General features: G+C 31.4%; 1 protein-coding gene and 1 long non-coding RNA gene across 5 annotated transcripts; both read left to right on the top strand.

Annotated features, from left to right (window-relative positions):
- Window positions 1–6,602: 6,602 nt before the first annotated feature.
- On the top strand, window positions 6,603–7,595 carry LOC131600158 (uncharacterized). Its single transcript, XR_009283040.1, has 3 exons — window positions 6,603–7,229; window positions 7,302–7,450; window positions 7,546–7,595. It is a non-coding gene; the product is annotated as an uncharacterized LOC131600158 (long non-coding RNA).
- Window positions 7,596–8,361: 766 nt separating this feature from the next.
- LOC131595769 (uncharacterized) lies at window positions 8,362–12,348 on the top strand. Of its 4 annotated transcripts, none has more exons than XR_009282069.1 (5): window positions 8,362–8,616; window positions 10,205–10,390; window positions 11,241–11,618; window positions 11,707–11,886; window positions 12,148–12,348. XR_009282069.1 is itself a non-coding variant. In XM_058868228.1 (2 exons), exons 1-2 carry the CDS (start codon window positions 10,100–10,102, stop codon window positions 11,433–11,435), a joined length of 486 nt encoding a protein of 161 aa, XP_058724211.1. In that variant the 5' UTR covers window positions 9,682–10,099; the 3' UTR covers window positions 11,436–11,886. The 4 variants fall into 4 exon arrangements, 1 of the variants encoding a protein (XP_058724211.1); XR_009282068.1 differs by lacking the exon at window positions 8,362–8,616 and having other exon boundaries at window positions 9,682–10,390; window positions 11,241–11,437; window positions 11,590–11,618; XR_009282067.1 differs by lacking the exons at window positions 8,362–8,616; window positions 12,148–12,348 and having other exon boundaries at window positions 9,682–10,390.
- Window positions 12,349–12,840: the final 492 nt, after the last annotated feature.

Here is a 12,840-nt window from a genome sequence, read left to right as displayed (position 1 = left end):
TAATTTAATTACTTTATTAAATTAATATTAGTGTATGTTTTAAGAGGCATCTGCACGCACGGTTTTTAACAACTCAAACTTTATCATTTAGAATTCAAATTGAATGTTATTTTTTTATTAGTTTTTTTCATATTAATATTTTTTTTATCTGAAAAGTATTTAAAATGATGATTGATTACATTTTTATAATTGGTCAATTATTTATGATAGTTTTACTATAACTTTCATTTGATATTTGATATGATTATTGTGTATTACTTTGATAAAAAAATTATTGTGCATTATACAAATAATTTTATAATTTTATATTTACAAGTATTTATAAATAAATTATGCACTAATTAAAATTAATGGGCCCGTGCGAATGCACAAATCACTACCACTATAATACATTTTTTCGGACATTAATTTATTTTTATTTGGACATTCATAATTTTTACGGGTCACAACCACTATAATAGATTTTTTATGTTAACTTTATCACTAAAACTCACTACTTTCACGGGTTGTTATCACCATAATACCTCTTTTATTTTAAGCAATAACACTTCTAAATATTAACCATGAAATCATAAAGGTATATTTTCTCATTCACACTATATTCATATTTGTCTATCCCAATAAATATGCATTGTTGCCTACAATTTTAACTCTTTGAATAATCCAAACATTGTTTTTGCTTTGAATAACTTCATATATATCTACTACTCCATGTTTAATTTCTCAATAACACTTTCATTCAATATTAATTTTTCTAATTCTTTATTTTCTATTCTTTTCACATTTTTTTGGTACACTTCAATCAAAGATGATGTCATTTCCAACTTATTATTTTTTAAAATAACTACTATATATAGCTTCATTACATCTATATTATGTATTATAAATCTTAATTTTACATTCCTCATTTGAATTTTTAAACTTTTTTTATGCGTTTATAATACATTATCCATCTTAAGATTTAAATTACCCGTGCGGACGCACGGGTCTTCTACTAGTTATCTATTAAAATTATAAAGTGACTTATACTTAAATACAGTTTTTATTCAAAGCTACTTATAATAAATTATAATAAATAACGTAGAGAGTATTTGATAAAAATAACCACAAAACACTAATCAAGAGTACAAAGAACTCATACTCAGTCAGAATAAGCTGAAGTGTAACTTTGAAAAACATGCACATCTGTAAAAAAAAAAAAAAACATGCACATACCTTAGGGTTTAATTAAAAATTTTCCACTTGAAATAACCTGAATTGATAAGAAAATACTTTCAAGACTACTTTCAATAAATGTAGGTGCGACGGTGGCTGTAAAATTAAAATGGAAATGACGAGCCTGCAAAATAAAACATTTAATCGATCAAAACATGATAATTCAAGACAAGTTAAAATGAAAATTCTAGTATTAACAAAACAAAGAGAACACGACCTTTTCTAGGTATCCATCATAAATAATACAACCATTCTATCAATTCATAGAGCGTACCCGGTTACAGCCCCTAAAAAAACTTCAGTTTAACTATTTTTCACGGTTGTAATCGGTTACAGTTCCGTTGTCACCTGGTTACAGCGTACTCAGTAGCAGAAATTCTATATTTAACAACATTTCTTCTTCTCTATTTCACACCAAATCGTACCAAACCAATTGAAAACTCAAAACAACACCAATTCACACATTCTAATACATTTCTAACATGCATTGGGGTTACCTAACATCAAGTATGTTTCATAATCAATCAATTTCATCAACTGCATCCCAGTTACACTTTACATTCCAAAACCCCCAAAACCTAACATACATCCAATTGAAACAAACAACCTACATAATCAATTCTATCATTCACAACTAAAAATATAGGCTAAAAGGAATTAGTCATCCCTTACCTTAGCCAAATTCTTGAGAGCTTCCCCTTCCTCTTCCTCTGATTTCACGTATGTTCAGTTTCTCTTCTTTCTTCCTCTTTTGCTTTCTCTTTCCTTCTCTTTTCCAATTTCCTTTATTTTATGAAAATAAAAATTAAATTAGTAAGGCCTACTATTTTACACCTCCCCTATTACCAACTCCCACATTAGGCCCAATTGTCTATTTTTCATAATTTCTCCGATAAATCACCAAAACTCCCAATAATCCCATTAATAATTTAAATTCAATTTAAATAAAATAATAAAAATTATGGAGTGTAACACATTCAACATGACCTTGCAAGTGAGATAGAAAATTTCAGTCAGGACAAGATTCAAGTGGACATTGAGGAGCCACCTGTGAGTCCAAGGCATATTGTAACTCAACAATAAGAAGAACCAGACTCATATTCAGGTGCACTGTAAGATTTATATGGAATACAAGACAATAAACTTGTACGTGATAGGGATCCCTGTCGTATTACACCTCCAGTGAGATACGAGTTTAAAGAATTAGTAGCATATGATCTTCTTACTAGTTCAAGAGACTCTTCTACTTTTCGTGAGGCTATGGCTAGTTAGGAGAAAGATAGGTGGATGAGTGCTATGGTCGAGGAGATGGAGTCTATAAAAAGAATGGGACATGAGATATTGTTCAGCTGCCACAGGAAAAAAGAGCTATCAGTTGCAAGTGGATGTACAAGAAAAAGCTAACAATAACAGAAAAAGAAGGAGAAAAGTTCAAGGCTCGCCTAGTTCCAAAGGGGTATTCATAGTAGAAGGGAATTGGTTATGATGAGATTTTCAATTGGGTCGTTAGACACACTTCTATCAGAGCAGTATTGGCGCTGGTAGCCAGAAGGAATATGCAGTTAGCATAAATAAGAAAAACAAGAAGATTCCCCTAAAGAAGTTTGCATTATGAACTCAAGATATTTAAATTGTGTTACTTATGGTAATGTGGTAATGTATGGTCTCTAACTTTCAACTCAAGATTAGAAACGCTTCTCCTTTCCTAAATTTACATTTTATATACCATATCTTACTTCCTTTTTAGGAGAAAGTCATATGTTTCTAGGACTAGTCTCCAAAATCTCATTTAAATTATCATTCGACTCTTAAAACCATAAGATATCATTTACAAAAAAATATACATTTTGGTGCTAACTCTTAGACGTGTTCCATGAATATAGTAAAGTAGGTGTTGCTGAGAGAAGAATGGATATTTTGTGGTCAGTTAGAGTTGGGCTCTTTATATTTGGGCCTTTTGTGTATCATTGATTTGGCCCAGTTCAATTAGTTGTTTGTTAAAGTATGTTTGAGTTTTGCATTTGGCACCCCTAGTAGCTGCACCCTTAATCCCATACAATTTCATTTATAAGAAGAATGTTATTGACTCATGTTAGTTATAGGAAGTGACTTTTCAAAAATATAATTTAACTAAAATATACTCAAAATAAATATGGAGATGAGTTGAAAATTTACACATTCATCATTGTTTGAATGTCGTCCATTAGTTCTGTTTGGACTTTACGGCCCAAACTTACAAACACAATATAATTGAAGGGGATGTTTATTACACCATATGTAATGTAATGTAATGTTCACACATTCAATTGAAAATTATATTCGAATGTCTTTTGTAACATTTAAGAGATTGAAATTTAGACACAATATTGTACGATAAAATTATTTATCACAACCATGTTAAATACAAATAAAAAATATGTCAGAATTTTATAAATATTAAAATCTAACAAAAGACATATTACAATAGAGTTCAAATTCAATCAAAGCGCACTAAATTGACAGAAAAACTCAATCTAAATTTTTAAGTCTCAAATATTTAGGTTATGTTTTTAACCTCCTTAATTACCTTAACTTTATTTTATTGAATATCTTATTAATATTTATATTTATGTTATTTAAATAAGGAAAATGCTAACGAGTGTTTCAAAGGTATTTGTTAAGAGTTTTAAAAAGTAAACAATATTTATATTCAATATTTCAAATATCAAAATAACTTACTTTTTTTAAGGAGTAATAAAGTTTATTTTATTGAAATTATTTGTATTCAACAGATTAGAAATTGAAATAAATAATTTATTTAAGGAATATTTCCTTTATATAGAATGCTTAAAGAGTGTCTCTATGACACTCGTTAGGAATATCAATTTGCATCGAAGTTTGGAGCATCTATGTGGGAATTATCTGTTTGGAGCATCGAAGTTGAAGATTTATTCCTCTGTGGAGACATGGATGTAAGGAAAAGTTCTCCCGATGACACTTTAAGGTAGGGATTGGAAAAGTACCCTCCGTCCCGTGGATTCTCCGACTCCAAACACATTATTTAACTTTTATATTTTATATATTATATAATTATATGATTTTACATTAAATTTTTTTATTAATGTATTAGAAAATGAAGAATTATTAGGGAGTTATTTTATTTTTATGTTTAATTATATAATGTATTGTTTCAGTATGCAAGTACATAACTTTTTTTCTTAATTATCTATGTCTTCTTCATTCATCATCTACAATGTTCTCATCATCGTCATAACAACCACTTTCTTTTGTTCATTGTGCTTATGGTAATTACTCTAAAAATTTATTTTACTTCCATTAGTAACCATGGTAGCAACAAGTTCTGCTAATATTTTTTTTATGTAAAAAATATCAACAACAATCATCTAAATATCAAAGATTCACCTAAACAAATGAGAGAGACGTTGTATATTCACCAAAAAATTTAAGACAATTGGTGTGTGTTTGAATCCTATCGCTTATAAATTATTCAACTTACTTTTTCAAATAATATAAAACAATATAATACTTGCACATCTCACCCTTATTTCTCAACAAATTAGACACTAGTAATTGTTTTTTCTTGAAAACTTCTTCTTAATAAATTTCCTTCTACATGAAATTTATTTCGGAAAAAGGTAATTGTGGATGTCAATATTAGCATGTGTCCTTTTTATGGTGGTTTCGTTTAGTCGATTTCAAACTTGTGACTTACCTAAAATGTCTAATAAATATTTTTTAGACGGTTGGAGAATGAGATAATTTGTAGCCGTCTCTTTCTTTCTCTTTGTATATATGATACTAGTTTTTCCTAAATCATATAAATTTAATAAAGATATTAGATAAAAAAACAAAAACAAAAAGTTATGGTATAGAATTCTCAGTTTGAACCAGTACCTTCCTTTAGTTGTTTGCATTTCATTTTGGCCGACGCAAGTAAAGTAAAAAAAGTGTAAGAGAGTGAGAGAAGACATAGGAAGAAGTTCAAGTGTGACCTTAAATATCAGCAAAAGTTTATGTGTTCTGCCAGACCAATGATAGTTTTGTGTGTGTCAGTATTTCAAAAAGATTCTTTACATACACTGCATCAAGTTCCATGAACTCTCTAGATGGAACTTGTTACTAATACTATTAGGATTCAACTGTTCCTTTAATATATAATTTTCTTGTTATTTTCTCTTTAACCTTGAACTCTAGAAAGAACATAAACTTAGACACAAAAAAGTAGTTACATTAGGCTAAAAAAGTAGTATAATTTAAAATAAAATAAAAAAACAATACAGTATTATCATGAAATGTTTTATTGGAACACGTTATTATTTTGATAACATGTGAATTTGAGTGGAACAGTATTGTGTTAATTTTCTGTACACACTTAGCAAAAAAATGATTCATTGATGATAAAAGGAGTACTATAGAGTAACTAGACATTAGGTAGCATATGTGTGTGAGAGGGTGAAGTGGGTTTCAAATTATTACCACGCATTGGTTTGAATTTGAACTATCAAACTCCAACTCCATATTGCAATGGACCCATCATCATATAGTAAATAGTAGTAACTGCTACACTCACCATTATTATAATAGCTAACACTATAAGAACTTGTGGTTTGTTACCATTTAGACAGCGGTGGCAAACGGTCAGTCATTCTCGTCTCGTTAAAATCCGTCTCGTAAAAGTTCACACAAAAATGGAGTAAGACGGAGGGGACATAATTGTGTTGGAGCAAATTTTTTACTATAGAAGCATTAATATATAGCATAGGATTAAACACCTTTATGAATATGTGGATCTAAAATTTACTGCCACTCCAAAAAAAAAATATGACGAGATAAAAAAATCTACCGACACTGCGTGTTTTAAACCTAAAAACATAAAAATTATGCAAATACACGTGTTAGCATAAATCTGCCTAAAAAATAAGACAATAAACATACTAGAAAATGAACATTTAAACCCACTCCTATTTACACTAATGGAAAAAGAACAATATAATTTTAAAATTTACACCCAATATACTAAAAACGGGTGTAAATGAGAAACGCGGTGGCACTTTTGTAAATAAAGTGTTATTTTAAGTATTATCAGGGTACAATATACACCCTATTTTTTAAAAACGGGTTTAAATTAAAAATATTATCATAATCAAATCTCAATTACTCCCTTTAAACTAAAAAAACGGGTGTAAATTATATAAACTAAAAAAAATTATTTAATTTTATAACTTAAAATATTTAATATATATGACATACTAAATACTAATAGATAATTTAAACATTACTAATAAATTAATGAATGAATATTAATGAGTCTAAATTTATTAGATAAATAACATAATTTAAACATATTAATTGACATAGTAACAAATAGTGTGAATAAAATAATCCAGATTCATCGCACACTGTTCTAAACCCAGATTCATCGCACAATGTTCTAAACCCCATATTCATCGCATTTCACATAAACCTTTTTCACGGAAACTCTTCTCACCAAAACTTTTCGCTCATTTCACAGTTTAGCATCGTGGTTCACCACCGACAACGGAGCTGAAGAAGTTTGAGAAGAAACCATCGCTCATTTAACAGTGACGAAAATGAAGCTGAAGAAGTTTGAGAGGAAACCATCTCTCATTTCACAGTGATGACAACGAAGCTGAAGCTGTTTGATCAAACTCCCCAACCAAATAACCCAAAACAAACTTCATCGTGACGGCGGTGATGCCGAATTGCTTCACGTTTCTGATGATCATTGAGTCGTGTGCAAAGTCGAAAGGATTTGTAGAAGGTGAAGAAGTTCATTGTTGTGCTACGAAGTGCTGTTTTAAGTCGAATTCCTTTATGGCTACTTCGTTGATTGATCTGAACTCGGCAAAGGGTTGTATTGAAGATGCTTATAAAGTGTTTGGTGAAATGCGTGAGAGTAATGTTGTTGTGTGGACTGTTGTTATAAGCGCTTATATATCTCGTGGTGATGTGGCTTCTGGGAGAAGAAGTTGAAGAAATTGATGGTTATTGTGGTATGTGGTGATGAAATGAATGAAGTATAATTTAAGTTCTTCTTTTTATGTTCTTCTTTTTTGTGTTAACAGAAACTTGGGGAAGAATAGATTTACAGGATCAGTTCCAAGCGGCGGCGGGTACGAACGGGCAAGTGGACATATTTGTTATGGGAATAGGTAGCGGCGGCACTGTTTCTGGGGTTGGACAGTATCTTAAATCCCAAAACCCCAATGTTTAGGTGATTTTCTTCATATCACAATTAAAATTACAAACTAAAGAGTGTTCTGTTAGATACTCTTAATGAATACTTTGAATTGTTTTCAATCTTATCAGATATATGGAGTGGAGCCATCTGAAAGTAATGTGCTCAATGGTGGTAAACCTGTTAAATATCATTGTTCATTTCTTAGTCATTTTTGACATCGGTGAAGTGATTTATATGAAATATAGATGTAAAAGGCGGTTAAAATAAGGGTGGAAAGTAATGAATATAGTCATCGCAGATTCTGATGTTATCCATATATACAGGTCCTCATCATATAACTGGAAATGGTGTTGGATTCAAACCAGACATATTGGACACGGATGTACTGGACAAAGTTCTTGAAGTAAGTACATGTTATTACTTTCTTTTACATAGAGATTTAGTTTGAAAACCGTGTTTTTTCTAACTTGTCACAAACTTACATTGTTGTAGGTTAAATTGTTCTACGCTCTAGCTTCTAGGACTTGGTGTATCTGCGGGTCCTAGTAATTTCCCTTTTGTTAAGATGGAAAAGTAAAGTAGCAGGAAACCCTAGGATTGAAGACTGGAATTAATTTTGATTAAGATTTTGTTTTGAATCTAGGTTTTCTTGTTATAGTTACGGTTCTTCTTTTTATTAGGAAATTGTTTAGTACATTTATTGAGTCAGATATTTGGCTGCATTTTCTCCCCAATTAGGTTAAAATGGCTGTACAATACATGCGGCGGGTTATCGAGAAGAAGGCAAAGTTTGATATTATGAAACTGAACTGTGTTCTGGTAAGTATTAATTGTTTGTCTTTTTTAAAGTACAAAAAAATTATGAATGCAATTATGCAAACTTTCATTGATCATTTATTGTTTTTACGATGAAATCTGAGCATGATAGGCTTTTATTTTTCTTGTATCTCATTCCCTGCCCCCCTGCTGTTTGTTTAGACGCAGAGAAATTATAATAGGATCCTCTCAACTTCAGACTTCCTTCCTCCGCAGCCCACCATATTTCCTTTCCCACCCTTGCTTAACTTGGCCCATTACATTACTTTTTTGTTGGAAGCAATGGGAGGATGGGACTAAGCGGAACAAAAGTTGTGGGTGAAGAAACATTTTGACAGAAGAGATGGAACGTTATATGTTTTGTCTTTGAGTGGTTTTGAGAGGTGAGTTTTTTTTTTCCAGGTTTGCGTCTGTGAGTTGGTTTTAGCTGTTATGATTACATTTCACAGATCACACCCTTTTTCATTTTCTAAAAACAGAAGTAAACTTGTTGATTTTCTCTCCTTATTTAGGAGGTTTTGTCTTTGCCTCTCTGATTTTGGCATCTACCTCTTGTAGGGTTTCTTTCAGCATGTTTTGAACCTTCTTATTAGGATGGCCTTGCTATTCTCCCTGATTTTGCTTCTCCCTTTGGCTCCCATGTTCTCTAGATCCAAAAGCTTTTTTTGGGGTGGAATGTGGAAAGTGGAAACCCACGGCTATGTGAATCCAAAAGCTTTCGAGAAAAAGCGTAAATTCTGGGATTGTAACACGTATCGTAAGATTCTACCCGACACACCAACAACATGAATATATGAGGACATGATTAAATCACGAGACAACAAGAGGAATTGAAAAGATGAAAATAGTTGCAGAGTTGAGGAAATGATGAGAATAGTTTGCAGAGATGAGAGATGAGAAGAATTTATAGAAGAAATGGAAGAGAATACCTTGAACAGTTCAAACCATTGAAGGATGAAAAATTCCAACAGGAATAGATGAGGACATGATTATATTACGAGGCAACTAGAGGAGTTGAGAAGATAAGAATAGTTGTAGAGATAAGTAGATGACGAGAATAGTTGCATAGATGAGAGATGGGAAGAATTTAATTTATAGAAGAAATGGAAGGGAATTCCTTGATCAATTCAAACTATTAAAGGATGAAAAATTCCCAAGTGGGGAAGTAATTACTCAATTAAAGCCCCTCTCTAACTACAACAACCAACCTTATCACACTGAGTGGGGTTGGCTAACATGGATCAATTAAAACCCACTGAGTCTCAAAAAAGTGTATGTTCAGTGTACACTTTGTTTGTTTGTTTTTGATGGATTAGTTAGCATTGTTCTGATAGGAACTCTAATTTCTCTATGAAAAATATGGAGATTAACTCCTTACAGTAGGGAAAAACTTCTAATTTTCCCATCAACTGTAGTCCAAAAAATAAAGAAAAAAGATAGACTGTGAACGGCATTGTAGACTCTTAGAGGATCTGCTTCTTCCTTGTCCAAGGGCATCGATTTCTCCCTGTCACTGAATGCCGCCTTCTCTTTTCTCACTTTTTAAAGTCATGTTCTTTTATATGGAATTCACATGTCACGTCACCTTTCCCATTATTCCCTCCTTAGAAAGTAGGTTAACAAAACTGTTGGGTGCTTATTGATTATTACTTTAGGTCGTAGGTTGTATGTATTTTCAAATTATGAATACTTCCGGGTTTTCATCCATATTATGCTATATTATACAGTTCCTCTTGAATAACTGTATGGTAATACACAACTTGATAGAAACAACTTTGGAAGTTTGTGTTAGGCTTATGCAGAAACAGTTGCTGCCAGGGAAAACAAAAGGAAGAAACACACCGTCTTTTCTATTCTGTGTTGATAATGTATTTGCATTTTGAGCAAAATCTGTCTCCTCTATTTGTTAGTTTTGCTGTTATTAATATAAATGTATTTCCTGAAGTAAGCCTTGTCATGAATTTGTTGCAGGAGTTATGGTCTATGTTGGAGTTTATGATGCCTGATATTTTTGCTTCTGAAGATGTTGATTTAAAAAAGTTACTAAGTGCTGAAGATACAGATTTAATTAGTCGTATGAAGTCTATCCTAGGGCCATTTATTTTGCGGCGTCTGAAATCTGATGTCATGCAGCAACTTGTTAAAAAATCACAGCAGGTATGTTTGCTACTTTTCAAGTGTTCAAATCTACATGTAGTGTAACACCTGAGATTGTTGTTAATTAAGTTGAGTTGATGGTTAATGAGTTGTCCAATCTTTATATACCCATTAACCACTCATTGAAATGCGTTAACCATTTAAAAAATTAGCTCTCTCAAACTGATGTTCAAGTGACATTTTTATAAAATAACTCAAGAGGCATGGCCATCAAATCCTCTTACATGCCATAAATGGTGACTTTCCTAAAACTACAATGAATAAAACACCTAGAAACAACAAATATTGTTCTTTTCCATATGAAGTTAATGAGATGATTGACACTGTCACGTTGGTAGGAGTGCATTCCACTGGTCAAGTACACACCTAAGATTTGTACAAACAGTATGATTCAATAAAATTATTTCCCTTGTCAAATCTGTGTAGTGAAATTTGGAAAGCTGCTTAAAGAATAAGGGAACATGTTAATAGTGATTAAGGCACTATTAGAATTTTGTAAATAGTTTTTCCATGGAGAATAGAACATAAAATAACATAACTGTTACTCTTTTGAAATTCATCATTCCTCAATGGAAACTCATCATTCCTCAACTATACAAACAATATCCAAATGATGACATGAATTTTAATATCTCGGTATCTTCTCCACCGGTTATAGAAGTGTCTGATCAAGATATCGACGTTATCGTTTCCATAGACTTAATCATTGATCTTTTCACATATGTAACACCATCTCCATGTTCATACAAAAATCATTGTAATTTCGACTTTGAAATACATGACCTTTATCAGTTACTTAGTCAAGGCATTTATATGAATCTTACTCTTTTACTTTGTATCCATTTTGCAGTCATTGACATCAACTGTCCTCAAAACCGCCCTGATACCGTACTTGAACTCGCAGTTAAAGAAGGGAATTCCATTGCCGATTCTTAAGGGTTTCGCCCTTAAGAACGCTCGAATCATGAACACTCTGCCGTGGATTGTGTTGTCTAGAGTGGAGAAAGAATACCTCAAATCTTATTTTTTTTCTATGAGTATATGAAGGTTTTTTACTTAATCGTTGTTACTTATTTATAGCCCAAATTAAAAGGATGAAATTGGTTTTTGACATGTTTCATTTGAAGTTTGTTTTTGAGCTGCTTTGTTTTCTTTATCAAATTGTACTAACTAACTTTGACACTTCTTTTATCATGCAGGGATCTATTATACAAGCCCATTGTACTATGTAAGGCAACAATCAATATTTTCTTGAAATATATATTAAAAATGCGAGTAGCGTTGTGAATTTTGTTTTTTTCCCTTCATTTTTGCAGCTTGTGGTCACATATGTTGTTTCTGGTGTGTGTATAAGTCGATGAATTGTCGGCGTGAGTCTCAGTGTCCAACATGTAGGCATCAATACTATCACTTCCCAACAGTGTGTCAATCACTTCATTTTTTGCTTCTTAAGATGTATCCTGTTGCTTACAATAGAAGGATCAATCAAACTCTTGGTATGTATCTTTCTCTAACTGTATGCATAAGCATATTTAGACTATGAAGCACATACACATATACCGACACCGGACATGACACCGACACTGACATGCTAACATCAGTAATGATTTGAAAAAATGAATAAATCTTCATATTTGTTGCAAAGCATTAGCGTGTTAAAATGCACATCTGAGCTATATACCATTGATACATGTGACTCTTTATTGTAATAACACTTTCTTGTAATAATTTTTTGTGTCTTGTTTTTTTGCATACAGAAAACAATTGCTTCTCCAGGGCATGGTATTTTGGCCATGGATGAATCCAATGCTACATGTGGAAAGCGGTTGGATTCAATTGAACTAGAGAACACCGAAACTAACCGTCACGCATGGCGTAAAATTATATATGAAGAAAGTGTTATGACTTAGTTAAAATATAATTTACATGTGTATTATTTTATAATACTTGAAATATTATGACTGTACATGATTTTGTATATTTTTTTGGTTAATATGAAAAATATTTTGACTTAGTTAAAATATGATTTTTATGTGTATGATTTTTATAGTATTTGCAATATTATGACTGAAAATGAAATATAACTAAATGGTGTATATGAAATAGGGTGTAAATAGATATAATTGTTCATTCATAAATGGCGTATTTACACCTGATTTTTATTAAAATAGGGTGTAATTAAGAACATATTTACACTCGATTTTTATTAAAATAGGGTGTAATTAAAATGTAATTACGCCCAATTACACCCGATTTTTATTAAAATGGGTGTAATTAAAACGTAATTACACCCAATTACACCCGATTTTTATTAAAACAGGGTGTAATTAAAACGTAATTACGCCAAATTACACCCAATTTTTATTAAAATAGGGTGTAATTAAAAACGTAATTACGCCCAATTACACCCGATTTTTATTAAAACAGGGTGTAATTAAAAATGTAATTAC

Source organism: Vicia villosa, linkage group LG4 (assembly GCF_029867415.1).
Source record: "Vicia villosa cultivar HV-30 ecotype Madison, WI linkage group LG4, Vvil1.0, whole genome shotgun sequence".
NCBI classification, from domain to species: Eukaryota; Viridiplantae; Streptophyta; class Magnoliopsida; order Fabales; family Fabaceae; genus Vicia; species Vicia villosa.
This window is presented reverse-complemented; position numbering and strand designations above follow the sequence as displayed.